Here is a 13,671-nt window from a genome sequence, read left to right on the forward strand (position 1 = left end):
TATACGTACTTTCCGTCATGATTTCGTACTGTTCAGTCATTTCCTGAGAGCGCAATCGCTCTCGGGAAGGAGACAACCGACAGTCACATTGGCCACAGTACGATAGGAGCTTACTGTACAGACCAGCGTTCCACCATGACTATCCGCACGTCGACCGATTGCACCTAATCCCTCAAGTGGTCTTAAACTCTTTAATGTAAAGCGGAATGTCAACCTGCGACACCCCGCCCCCCCCCCCCCCCCCCCCCCCCCCGATCACGGCCCGAGCAGTGGCATCAATGCCCAACAGTTTACGTCATCTCATCTTGTTGTTACACCACTGATACCCGAACACACGGTCACATCGGCGATAACTGCAGTCTTCTCTTCACAACGCACAACACTGCCATCATGGTGTTGCTGCTATGTTGCTGACACGCACAAATACAGAGCCACGTTGATTGCCGGTTGGTTCTCGGCATCGGAAAACAAAACCGAACTCAGCAAGGAAGGCACCCAGGCTGCCGGCAGCAAAACCTGCCGGTCTTGGATGCAGTTCCTGCGATTTCCATAACGTCGAAAACGTCGACACTGTTCCGCGTGGTTCCACTACTGTAGTTCCGCGTGGGTTCGCAATCCGGAGACAGTCATCTTACCCAGTGTACGTAGCGCTGCTGGCACTGCTCCGGAACTTCGCTGTTTCTAGCGGCTTCGTTTACTCAGCAGAGTAGATTGTTGGCCTAGTTGGTTTTGGAATTTGGAATACATTTTAGCGCTCAAAAAACAGGGACAAAGAGGCGAGAAGCGCACTGTGCTGTCTGTTTCTCGCCTCTTTGTCCCTCTTTTTTGAGCGCTAAAATGTATTCCAAATTCGTTTACTCGTTTGATAAAATTAGTGATAAAAACATCAATGCAACCAAAATGTTCTGCACGTTTGGACTAGAAGACGGAAATACAGGCGGCCTTCGCTGCCGCTGAAGCTCAATCCACTCAACAACCTTTATTAAACAACGTGCTCGACGTGCTCGAAAAACGAAACCAAAAGAAGATGAGTCGGGACGACGAAAGCTTTCCCCCGTCTGCCTGGAGAAGGAGAAAAACGTTTCGTTCCTCCCTTTTTCTCGTGTCCGCTTGGGGGCGCGTCAGTAGAAGGAAGGAAGACGCGCCGTTGCTACCTTTTTCCTCCATTTTTTCTTAGAGTGCAGTCGGTCATCATCAAACGCGAGTCGCATGGTCCTAAGGAGTCCCGAATGTGTGAATGGGCCTTAACTGGGCTGTTGATAACCGCAATCGGGAACTTGTCTGCGCTCAGTAAGATTGGTTCCTCTTACCGCCGGCACGACGTGCGCGCGTGTCCGTGGCTTTGTTGGCTTCATCCACCAATGTGCCTCGAATTTAAGAGTAATAAGAGACTGAACCTGTACAAGGATAATAGAAAAAAGTAGCAAGTACTACATAAAATACTTTGGTCTTGGAAACGAAAGTAGAATATGCACACTTCATTATTTCCTTTCATTACGAATTATTTTCTGACTGGACATAGTACTGAAATGTTAGACATCCAGAGTTTAGTTGAACGACTGAATGTAATTTGGATATCAGAGCCACGTTATTACGCTTGTGGATGATGTAGTCTGTTATGTGATGGAAAAATGTACAGCGTTAAGTACACCAAAAGCTTTGGAATTTCACATATATCGGAACTAAACGAATATGCTGCTATACCAAAATGTTATAAAAATATATGTAATGTTTCTGCGTTATTTTTATTATTTAAGGTGTGTACTGGTAACACCACACATTTCCTACATATATCTTTGTATATTGAGATATTGAGGTCTTGATGTAAACCAGTGCATAGTTGCAACAATTAGTTGTGCAAGGTACTTTGCTCTAGCAACAACTTGTGTTCGAGTATAATGTCTATGTATTTTGAATGGCGCACATCTTCAGTATAACTTTGAGCTATATATATTTGTCAGAAACGTACGTTATAATATTCACTGAAAAAAGGTGATAACATTGAAAAAATATAAAGAGCTATAGCTTACTGAAGACACACCACAGGGCCTGCCATCTGGCCAATTTACCACAATCTGACATCCTCCTTCTTTGCAGCACGTGTGTTTACACGGAGGTGCCGGTACTTGCTACAATGAAATGAAAATGCAATACCTATGTCAGAGGGACTCATAATGAAGTCAAAATATTTGAGAATACTCATTCTCGAACAGAACGCTAACGATTCGTGGGCAAGTTTGTCCACTCCGTGATGCGGACCGTTCAATGTCCTGGCACAAATCTAACCACATATGTATCCCACTGCCATGACTTATTATTTGCTTTTTTGTCATCACTATGTACGTGCTCATGGTGCGTGTGCATACGAGTAGTTTTTTTCTCATAATTTAACCTGTTTATCTGAAAACCACATAGATCTTAAAATGAAATTCCTCTTCAGATCCGCCGCGACTAAATTTGTGATAGACCAAAAGGTTCATACATTCATTTCGAGCAACATTTTTTTTGTGATATTTACGACATTATTCTTCCTTCTTCCAACTGCAGAAACAGGCTGAAAAAAGGGATGATTTAAGGTCTAGCTACTTGATTAAGCTCAATCGCATCACACACAAAACCCTTAATGTGACAAATATAATATTTAAAAAGTGCATTCGGTATTTTTCTTATACATGAGAAAAACCCCAAAATGACATTGCAAACACAGATAAGTTGTAGAAATTACTGTTCGTATAAATTTTCAATGGTTCAATTGTGAGCATCAAGGCAAAGCAATTTATATATTATGAGGGCCTCGCACTCAGGAGATATTGAACGTCACCGGGTTTAACCTCTTACTCCTGCATTTTACATACAAGGTGTCTTTTTTAAGATTTACAGATTTGTTTAAAAAAAGCACGGAAAGCTACATTTAAGCGGTTTGTGCAGGTAAGTTATACGGCCAGGGAACCATAGCATACGGGCCTAATCGTAACGATCACTGGGCTAATTAATTGTTACTTATTAATTACCTTTTTAAGTAGTGAAGTATACGCATGGTTCCAATTAGAAACTTGCATCATCGAAAACCAGACAATCACCTCTTTTTAGGAAAATATAGGACAGGGAATTTAAGGCCGTTCTGAAAAAACGCTGGAGTTGGACGCGTTTCTAAGTTTTGTTTGCTTTTCGGAGCGTATCTTTGCGGCCGCGGTCTTGCTCTCAGGTGGTCGCGGCGCGAAGCCACCCGCCTGCCTTCCTCGCAGGATGGAGGGAAGATGGACGCACGTATGTTACGCGTCTCAGCCAGCAGGGAGCTCGACCGTGGGCGCATAAATGCGCTCCGATAAGAAGCCAAAACCTAAAAACGCGTCTAACTTGACCGTTTTTCTGGAACGCCGTAACATTCTGCCCCCGTGTTATATCCTTCTAAAAAGAGTTGATTTAGTTGTTTTAGAGCGCAGCTCTTAGGCGCCCGTTTCCGGCTTGAGCGGCGTCGGCGTCGCCGTCGCCGTCGCCGTCGGCGTAACCAAGGTCACCCCAAAGTCACGTGACCCCTCTCAAGGTCACCCCAAGGTCCCGTGACCCCCTAGGTCACGTGACCCCCAAGTCACGTGACCTCCCAGCTCACGTGATCCCTCCCGAAGTCACGTGACCCCCCGAGGTCGCGTCACCCCCCGAGATCACGTGGCCCCCAGGTCACGTGGCCCCCCAGGTCACGTGGCCCCCCTCCCCGAGGTCACGTGACCCCCCTCCCCCCGGAGGTCACGTGACCCCCCTCCCCCCGAGGTCAGGTGACCCCCCCGGAGCATATTAAAAAATGAGGGGAGGAGGAGGAGAAGGAGGAGGAGGGGTCTACCCTCCCCTCAGTACCCTTCCCTCCTCCTCCTCAAGAGCTGCGCTCCAATTCGGTGTTACAGGGAGTTGTAAACGGCTTTCACTTTTTTTCGATGAGGCTCAGCAGGTTTCTAATTGAAACCACGCGTTCATTTTCAGTAATTGAAAAGTTAATTAACACATTTATTTATTAGCCGACTGATCGCTGCGATTAGCTCCTTATACGCTGTCCCCTTTGCCGTATAAGTCACCTGCACAAACCGCATAAGTGTAGCTTTAACATTTTTTTCTTTTAAACAAATTTGTAAATTAAAAAAAACAAAAAAAAACCTTATGCTCTACGTACTGCGGATTTGGTGATATATTATGTGAACTTGATTTTCAGCGAAGCTCTATATGAATGGTAGGTTGGGCTCTTTCGTGTCCGTCGACATTAAATCATCACACTCGCCTTATCACCATTCGTGCACGCCTATCTCTTATCGTGTAGTTTTACCCCTGTTTCAATAAGAAAGCCACAAAACAAGTCCCAAAACCACGTGATAGATGATAAGCACGCAGCGCCCCCCACATGCGTTTGCCAGTAAAGATTGCTGTTGCGTAAGCTGCCGCGGCAACGGCAAAGTACGAGGTGTGGAGTGACGTCACTAGCCGCACTAACAATGCGAAGCGCCTAACGCTCCCGCCTGTGTTTCGCGGTAAAGATTGCGGTTGCCTAAGCTGCCGCGGCAAGGTACGAAGTCTTTCATGTATATATAAAAAAACCCTTGTTGTACAGTCAATTAGCTTTTCTTTCATGAACGATTTCGAATATACCCTTTTGCTGTTTACAAACAGGAACTGCCGCTTGCGTTCCAAGCGACTTCCGGTCGCACCGACTTTGCAAGCATGTTGAGCTTGCTTATGTAACCAGTGCTCGAAAGCATAAATGCTACACGCACAACGAAGTTACAGATTTAACGAGTGCCTTCGACTTTACAATATTACATATTGCAGTAGGCAAGTTGGTTTTCAAGAACACTCGAAACATATTAACAAATCTCGCACTCCTTCCTTCTTTTGGCGTTCATCTGGAGAATCTGTGGTTAAACGTTTCATCTTCATTTCAAGCAGCGTTGTTACGGTTACATTTGTTTATTCTTTTTAGTAAACCGGAAGTTCACTGGGGACGTCAAAGACTGAAGCACCACCTGGTTGCGTTTGCCATAAAAAGGGTCTATAATTCAGTGGGGAGAAAGCAAACAGCGCACAGTATACGGGGACTAACGGAAGTGCAAACAGGACAAGCGCTGACGCTCAACTAAACTGTAATCACATGAAAACAAAACAAAAAAAAACAGCAACCACGCCCACGTCATATGATACATTGACCAATTGCCCAAAAAACATTCTCTGCACTACTCAAGCCCTGTGACGTTTGGCTTACGGAGTTCGCGCCTGCTTTGATAATCGCCTGCGCCTCTAAAATTTCTCTATTCACTCTGTCCCTTCGATTGTCAATGATACCAGTCCTACAGAAGGTAGGTTTGCACCCACATTCATGACAATGCAATGGCAGGTGCCACCCTACAGCTCCCACCACTGATGCAACGACAGGTCATGCTCCCGCAGTCTGTGATTAACACATCTGCCCGTCTGACCGACGTACGCTTTTCCACAGGTTAGTGGAATCGGGTACACAACTCGCACCTTGCAAACAACATATTGATTCTCATGCTTCACCTAGCAAGCGAGGCCTTTGTTCTTCCTACTTTTAACTCTCGCGCACAGTTGCGCCTGCTTACACAGAGCGGAAAACACCAGTGGCACATCGTACCTCAAGGCAACTTTTTTCAAGTTGTGTGAAAATTTATGGAGATACGGTCTTTGCAAGTCTTTCAAAATAAACTGATTTATTTGCAAAGCAATTCTCACGAAGTTCAATATAAATGAAGAGGTGGCTTGCATTCGTCAATGTTATAAATATCAAAGAGGGCGTGGTTATGTTAATATGTTCATTAAATTAACTTGCCTGGCCGTCTATCCGAAGTCCTTGCTTTGGATCCTGAAATGAGAAGTGGATTACTAAGTTGAGGCTTGCATTTAATATTCCATTACTTGTCAGAGATAGCGCGTGCCACACACAAAAAACAGGGGAATTTACCAAATGAGCGGAAACATTATGAAGTAGGTTCAGAAAAAAGTTCAAGGGAAAAACATCAGCACAGTATTCATTGCAGGAAACAGCTTGCGATGGTAAAATATTAGTGTGTATTCATTAATGCTTCAGTCGCTTTCTTCGTCTCTTACACATATCACGCGTCTGTTTTCTTTTTTAAACTATGTAGTTTTATATTTGTCGGTACATATATATATATATATATATATATATATATATATATATATATATATATATATATATATGTTATGTCCGGCATAATATAAAAAAAAGAAGAAGACGCGCCTCGTCTTCTTCTGCGACAATCAGACAGTGTACGTGCCTGCGCATGCAGGGACATTCGGTCACGCCGCCATCACGATCGGCAGAGTAAAGCTACTCGTTGTGCTTTCCGTAAGCGACTCCTGATTACTTGCCACGTAACATTGGCGACGAAGGCGGACCAGAACCGCACAAGGGAAGACTTGCATCGTTTGAACGATGTCAGCGCTGCAAGGCAAGGTCGAAGAGTTCGACGGTACTGCGTGGTCGGCCTGGGTGGAGCGCTTGGACTTCTACTTCCAGGCGAACGATGTGCAAGACGCCGGAAAGAAGAGGGCGCTACTGCTGACTTTATGCGGCGCAGAGACCTACAACACAGTTCGAGCGCTAGTTGCACCCCACAAGCCAGGAGAAGTTTCCTTCAACGAAATTATGTCCTTGTTATGGGACCATTACGATCCAAGACCATCCGAACTCTTCTGTCGAAGCAAATTTCAGAGGCGTGATCAACATCCAGGGGAGTCAATTGCTTGCTACGTGGCAGCACTTAAGAAATTGGCAACTGACTGTAACTTTGGCGTGTTGACGACAGCTACATCGCCAACGACGACAGCGGGTTCGTCGAGTGCCGGCGGCACAGTGTCAGTGGGGTCGTCGAGCTCCGGAGGCATATTAGCTTCCAATCCAACGATGCTGCCGCTGGACGTGATGCTTCGTGAGCGCTTCGTCTGCGGAGTTCAAGATGAGCGTATTCAACAACGTATTTTTGCAGAACAAAAACTCACATTCAAGCAAGCTTACGATATTACCATCAGACTTGAGAGTGCCGTGCAACAACAACAGGAGCTGAAACTCCCCAAACCAGACCTCAACAAAATGTGTAGAACTACGAACCGGGCACCCACCACTTCCAGTGGTCATCCGGAGACGCCGTGTTACCGCTTCAATGAGCAACACAGCACAGAAACTTGTCGATTTCGCAAAACATCGTGCCGATTTTGCAGAAAGACGGGTCACATTGAAAAGGCTTGCCGAATGAAGGCTCGATCCGGAGCTGCACAACGCTCGACCAACCTGTGAGCGATGACCAAAACGAGACTGATCAGTCAGTAAGTGATTTTGACATGCAGGAACTTAATGCTGTTCGTCCCAGCGTCGTGGTTCCCAAGTACCTCATAACGCTTAAAGTAGAAGGAAGAGAACTAGAATTTGAAGTTGACTCTGGTGCTGCAGTCACGGTCATCAGTCAAGAGACCTACAGGCGAACATGGACAAACAAGCCACCTCCCTTACAGAAAGAGGAAATGACGCTGCAGACGTGGACCGGTGAAGGACTCCGAGTTCTCGGTTCAGCGCAGGTACACGTAAAGCATAAGTCTAAGGACTATATCCTGCCACTCGTAGTCACAACCGGAACAGGATGCAACCTGATGGGACGCAACTGGTTCTCAGCACTGAAGATTCGACTCAGTGGTATTCACCACATTGAGCAAGACCGTACTATCACAACGGTGCTCAGCGCGCACAGTGTCTGAGATCACAGGGTAAATCGGACCAACGGTACACTTGGAGATGAAAGAAACAGCAACACCCAAGTTCCTTAAAGCCCGACAAGTACCATTTGCACTATGGCCAGTAGTTGAATGCGAATTGCTAGCATTGCAGAAGCAAGGCATTATAGAGCCGGTTCAACACTCCGCGTGGGCAACGCCTGTCGTGGTTGTCAGGAAGAAAGATGGATCCGTGAGACTCTGCGGGGATTACCGCAGTACCGTGAACGACGCAGCAAAGCCGGCATCCTACCCGCTCCCGACACCGACGGAGGCTCTGTCAAACCTTCAAGGAGGAACTGTCTTTTCGACGCTTGATCTCGCGCAAGCGTATCAGCAGCTGCGAGTAACGGATACGACCGCCGAAATACTGACGATCAACACGATCAAGGGGCTCTACAGAGTGATGCGGCTACCTTTCGGAATCGGGGCCGCCCCGGCGATATTTCAACGAGTCATGGGAACCACACTCGCGGCCATTCCGGGAGTTAGCGTTTACCTTGACGATATAATCATCAGCGGAACAACTCCAAGTGAGCACGCGCGTCGGCTGGATGAGGTACTCTCACGACTAGAAAAGGCAGGACTGAAGCTCAAGCAAAGCAAGTGCTTCTTCGGCGTGAAGGAGGTCAAATTCTTAGGTCACCGCATAAACGCCGAGGGAATTCATCCAACCCAGGACATGATCCTAGCAGTAGTCAAAGCCCCAGAACCAGAGAACAAGACGCAGTTACAGTCCTTTTAGGCCTCCTGGCGTTTTACGACAGGTTCTTAAAGGATTGCGCGACAATCGCGAAGGAATTGTACGAACTACTTGAACAGAACAAAGAGTGGAAGTGGGAAGAAACACACCGAAGGGCTTTTAAAAAGCTCAAAGATCTAGTGGCGAACTAAACTGTGCTCGCACACTATGATGGAAAACGACCTCTAGTGTTGTCTTGCGACGCCTCACCATATGGAGTGCGAGCCGTACTTGCACACCAAGATGCTGATGGGCGGGAGGCTCCGATCGCTTTTGCATCCAGAACGGTAGGCAGTGCCGAGCGGAACTATTCGCAACTGGATCGTGAAGGCCTCGCTATCGTGTACGGAGTTCACCACTTCCATCAATACATAGCTGGGAGGTCCGTGACCATATTCACAGACCATCAGCCTCTGCTAGGTATCATCGGCTCCAACAAGCCTGTTCCACAAGTATTGTCACCAAGGATGACTAGATGGTGCGTGAAACTGGCAGCCTACCACTACGACCTGAAATACAGGCCAGGAAATCGTCACCAGAATGCAGACGCTCTCAGTCGGCTTCCGTTACCACACACAGAAGACGAACTGAGTCTACCTGGCGATATCTTGATGTTTGAAGGACTGTCACGGCCTCCTCTGTCAGCGCAACAGGTAGCAGAAGCGACAGCAAAGGACACTGTGCTGATTGAAGTGTTAGAAGCAATACAGAAGGGCACTCTTCATCGGCTCAAATCACCAGAGTTCGCACCTTACACAAAAAAGGCGGCAGAACTGTCGACACACCGAAATTGTGTTACCTGAGGGGCACGCATTGTGATCCCCACGCGGCTGAGGACGGACGCGTTGACGTTGATTCACGCGATGCACCGTGGAATTATCGCAATGAAGACATGCGCACGGAGCTACCTCTGGTGGCCCGGTATCGACGCAGACATAGAGTCATTCGTCGCAGAATGCACTGCCTGCCAGACCCACCGCAAGACACCACCGAAGGAGCCCATGCCAGTCTGGCACAGACCCTCCCACCCTTGGGATACTATTCACGTGGACTTTGCGGGTCCTGTTGAAGGCCAAGTTTTTCTGGTGGTCGTGGACGCATACACTAAATGGGTGGAAGTCCGAGTGATGCGAAACATGACGTCGGCTGCCGTCATTAGAGAATTGAGGGCTATCTTCGCAACTTTCGGCGTTCCCCGGAAGGTGGTTTCGGACAACGGCACAGCGTTTGTGTCCGACGACATCAAGACTTTCTACCGGAATAACGGTGTAATATCCATCACAAGCGCGCCATACCATCCAGCAACTAACGGCCAGGCTGAACGCATGGTTCAAGAGCTGAAAATGGCACTAGCTAAAAGAGGAAGAGAAGATCTGAATTGTGTGGTTGCCAGATTTTTATTCAAACAACATACAACAATCCATGTGGCAACAGGAAAGACAACTGCTTGGATGCTTTTTGGAAGAGAACTTCCGTCTGCTCTCGAGCGACTAAAGACGTTCAGCCCCGAGACACCTGAAAGCACCGCCACCTTTACAAACCCACGCAAGCTGAATGTAGGCCAAGCAGTGTGGGTTAAAACATTTCCAGACGGTAAAAAGTGGATACCGGGAGTGATCAAACGTCAGCTGGGACATCGCTCTTGGATGATTCGGGTAGAGCAAGGATCAATTCGCCGGCACACCAACCACATACGGCCGCGAAGAGTGGCATCGCATAATCAACCTACACAGACAGCTGTGGCACCCGCATGGGACATTAACAGCCGTGATGACCTGGCTCCGCAACCCGCGACAACCATCAGGGACAACAGCACAACTGCTATTCCCGAGGAATCGCTTCCTGTTGTGCCGCCGGCAGAGCCTGACACTTCAGGCACTCGAAGAAGTTCCCGAGACCGGCGACCACCTCAAAGATATGGACATGACGTCTAGTGGGGGGAGGTGTTATGTCCGGCATAATATAAAAAAAGAAGACGCGCCTCGTCTTCTTCTGCGACAATCAGACAGTGTACGTGCCTGCGCATACAGGGACATTCGGTCACGCCGCCATCACGATCGGCAGGGTAAAGCTACTCGTTGTGCTTTCCGTAAGCGACTCCTGACTACTCGCCACGTAACAATATATATATATATATATATATATATATATATATATATATATATATATATATATATATATATATATATAAAAATATATATATATATATATATATATATATATACCGACAAATATAAAACTACATAGTTTAAGCCCCATAAGCACGTCCTTCTGCGACACCGCTCGGCCATGGGAAGGGTTTACTGCTGCCCATGAAAACGATAACTAATATGTGGATTTCGAAGCACACTTGACTCACAGGCAACTGGTAGCCTGTTTGATTTCTTTGGGTGCGCCCGATAGCATACAGTGGGCGTCAGGTTGCGAGCCTCCGTTTCACCTTAGGGCGGACCACAGAGGACGGTACCACCGTAGAAACCAGTTTCTACGGGGTATCCACGGCATTTAAAGCCCTAACAAATTAACGGATCGGGGGTGGCAGTCGTCTACTCCGACTGGGATACTTGCTGGAGCCTTCATCGAAGTCAGTGGCCGCGCCACTGGACTGCTAGGTCGTTACCATTCGAATCCTTCCTAGAACAGCTGCAAGGTCACAACGGCTCACTGGCTGACTCGCCTCAACGGCCTCCAAACTTCCAAAGCTCGGGCAGCGGATTTTGGGACGATCAGAAGGCGTCGTTTTCATCTTGTGTATTAGCCAGATCACCACATAATCAGCATCACTAGACGTGGCACCGCGGGTCTTCATAGTATATAGGCTGTTGCATTTCTGCGCTGAAGCGGCTCTCTTTACGATATAAAGATTATTATTTTTATTATTATTTGTATTGTTATCATCATCATAATCATAATCATAATCATCATTATTACCACCACCATCATCATCGACATCAAGAAGATATCTACGCGTGCAGACATTCTTATTTTTCGCAGTTGGATATTTCCATCCGTTTAGTGGTTTCATTCAGTGGAGGTCTCTTGGCGTCGTCGCTCCTTCTGCTCAAGTCGAAGAGGTCATCAGAGGAGATCGCTCAGTCATATATCTCTCTTGACGTCCGAAGTGATCCCAGCAAGGCTGCTTCAGTGGTGAGCAACAGCGTCTCTTACCGAGGGAAGAAAGGTTTGGGCCATCCTCAAACCCGCACTTCATAATGTATCTCACGACCCTTCCTTTTCACAATTTGCGTTCAGCTCTACTACATCGATTTATTGCACCATCTTAGCGTTGGCGCTTCTGTCCACTTCAACAGACCCGAATTCTACCCATCACAACTAACGCGATATCCAGGTTACTTCGGAACACATCTGAAACGAGGAATCTTGGAGGCTGGTCATATGCTCAAAGCTAACTGTGATTTTACCTTCACGGGTGAGCCTGGATTTGTTTTATTGTTAGCTATTGTTCTCAAATTCTATTTGGTTATAATTTTTCATTTTTATCGTCAACTTCTTCGTTGTGGATTAGGTGCAATGGCAGCGCCGGAAATCTGTGCCGTTTCGTCCGATTCCACGCCAAATGTGTGTTGATTGCATGAAAGCGTACTATTTATGAAAGTAGTGCTCTGAAGTGGCTGAAAGCAGGTTTAAAGGGGTAAGAACATGAAAACATAAGAAATGGCGCTGCCTTACCTGTCGTGGAGGGACAACGAAGTTTAGCACTGAAGGCGAACATACGCCATCTAAAGCCGAGTCTAGCTCGTTCGTGTCGCAACTATCGGCTGGCAATAAAAAAACTCGACGTTCTACTTTCGGGGAAAGATACTGTTGGTGCTCTGCACCAACTACGTTCCAAGATTAATGCGTTGTTGTCAATGAAGAAGATAGTTGACACTATGCGAACAACCACGAATGAGATGTAGACTTCCGTGAATGTTATTCATCTCAATGTGATTAGCTACTCTTGTCAGCAAAGTCCGAAGACATAAATATCAAAGCTCTTTAAAGCAAAACAGGAACATTGCAATCTATCGCAGCAGAGTAGAGAAATAAAAAATCCGACAGCTCAAGTCAGACCGCCATAAATGAGATCAAGCAAACCGAACCTCTAACTATGATATACATAGAATACCAGTTTCGCCCAGGGTAAATGTCATGAATATAATTACAAACTTAGCTGGACAACTGGATCTGGAGGGCTTTGAACCCGCGCAGATTGTGGCGGCTTATAGACTGCAGGCAAAAACTATTGCAGTTCCTACCATCCTAATTCGATTTTTTCGGTGGACGCTTTGACTCCATGCGTCAGAACGAATCTCAGCCTAGGATATATTTTAATTACATAACAGAATAACAGCAGTTAACAGGAAGCTCTTTTGGAAGTGTTGAACAAGAGGAAGGCAAAAGGGTTACACGTTTGTATAGGTCCGCCATGGACAATGTTTCGCAAAACAAAACCAGAATTCTTCACTCTTTCGCATTATGAACACTGATGCACTGGAGCAAATTACTCAGCCATCTGTGAACACTTCGCTTTGGCTAAAATATATACTTGTAAAGACACTTTCATGCCAGCGACATGAATTGTTTACTTTATTTCATGTAAATATCCAAAGCATTCGAAATCACCGGGGTACATTTTAGCTAGGTATTGACTCTGTGCGTCCTAGCGCGGATGTGTTCGTTCTGAGTGAAATTCATATTCATGATGAGGGTCTAGGCCAATTTCCTTTGCCGGTGTTTAATAGCACTTTCTATGCGCGTGACAAAAAGAACGGTGGCGGTATTGCGGTACATTTAAAGGATGATCTGTTTTTTTTTGGGGGGGTTACGGAGTCGTTCCGCTCATCTGAGTCTGTATCTACGCGTATACTTACTTCAGTCTATGACTAGTATTTGCTATACTTCCTTTCAACTTAGCTCCGAGCAAGGCCAAAGCTTCGGGTGGTCTGGGCCAATGAAACGCCGGTGATAGGACGCGACGTCGTCTGCACTTCGTATATCACTCCGCGCGCAATCTGACCAGAGGTGCAGAGGAGTTGAAAGGAGACATTTCGTCTGCTACAGGAGTATCGACGGCATCGTCTGCTACCTAACTAAAGATGCCCATTTCGCGTCATGCAATAAAACTCCGGTTGAGTGCGGTG

The 13,671-nt window shown here is 46.6% G+C and overlaps 1 protein-coding gene across 1 annotated transcript in view; it reads right to left on the bottom strand.

Moving 5' to 3' along the window:
* The window catches only part of LOC120850275, an 86,710-nt gene that overhangs the window by 9,047 nt on the left and 63,992 nt on the right, over positions 1 to 13,671 (bottom strand). The window contains exons 8-9 of the mRNA XM_040222731.1: positions 5,828 to 5,860; positions 2,031 to 2,129 (exon numbers count right to left, since the gene is read on the bottom strand). Coding sequence (XP_040078665.1) covers positions 2,031 to 2,129; positions 5,828 to 5,860 — 132 coding nt within the window. The remainder of the gene's footprint in view (positions 1 to 2,030; positions 2,130 to 5,827; positions 5,861 to 13,671) is intronic.

This window comes from Ixodes scapularis, unplaced genomic scaffold (assembly GCF_016920785.2).
Source record: "Ixodes scapularis isolate PalLabHiFi unplaced genomic scaffold, ASM1692078v2 PGA_scaffold2__306_contigs__length_199485367, whole genome shotgun sequence".
Taxonomy (NCBI): domain Eukaryota; kingdom Metazoa; phylum Arthropoda; class Arachnida; order Ixodida; family Ixodidae; genus Ixodes; species Ixodes scapularis.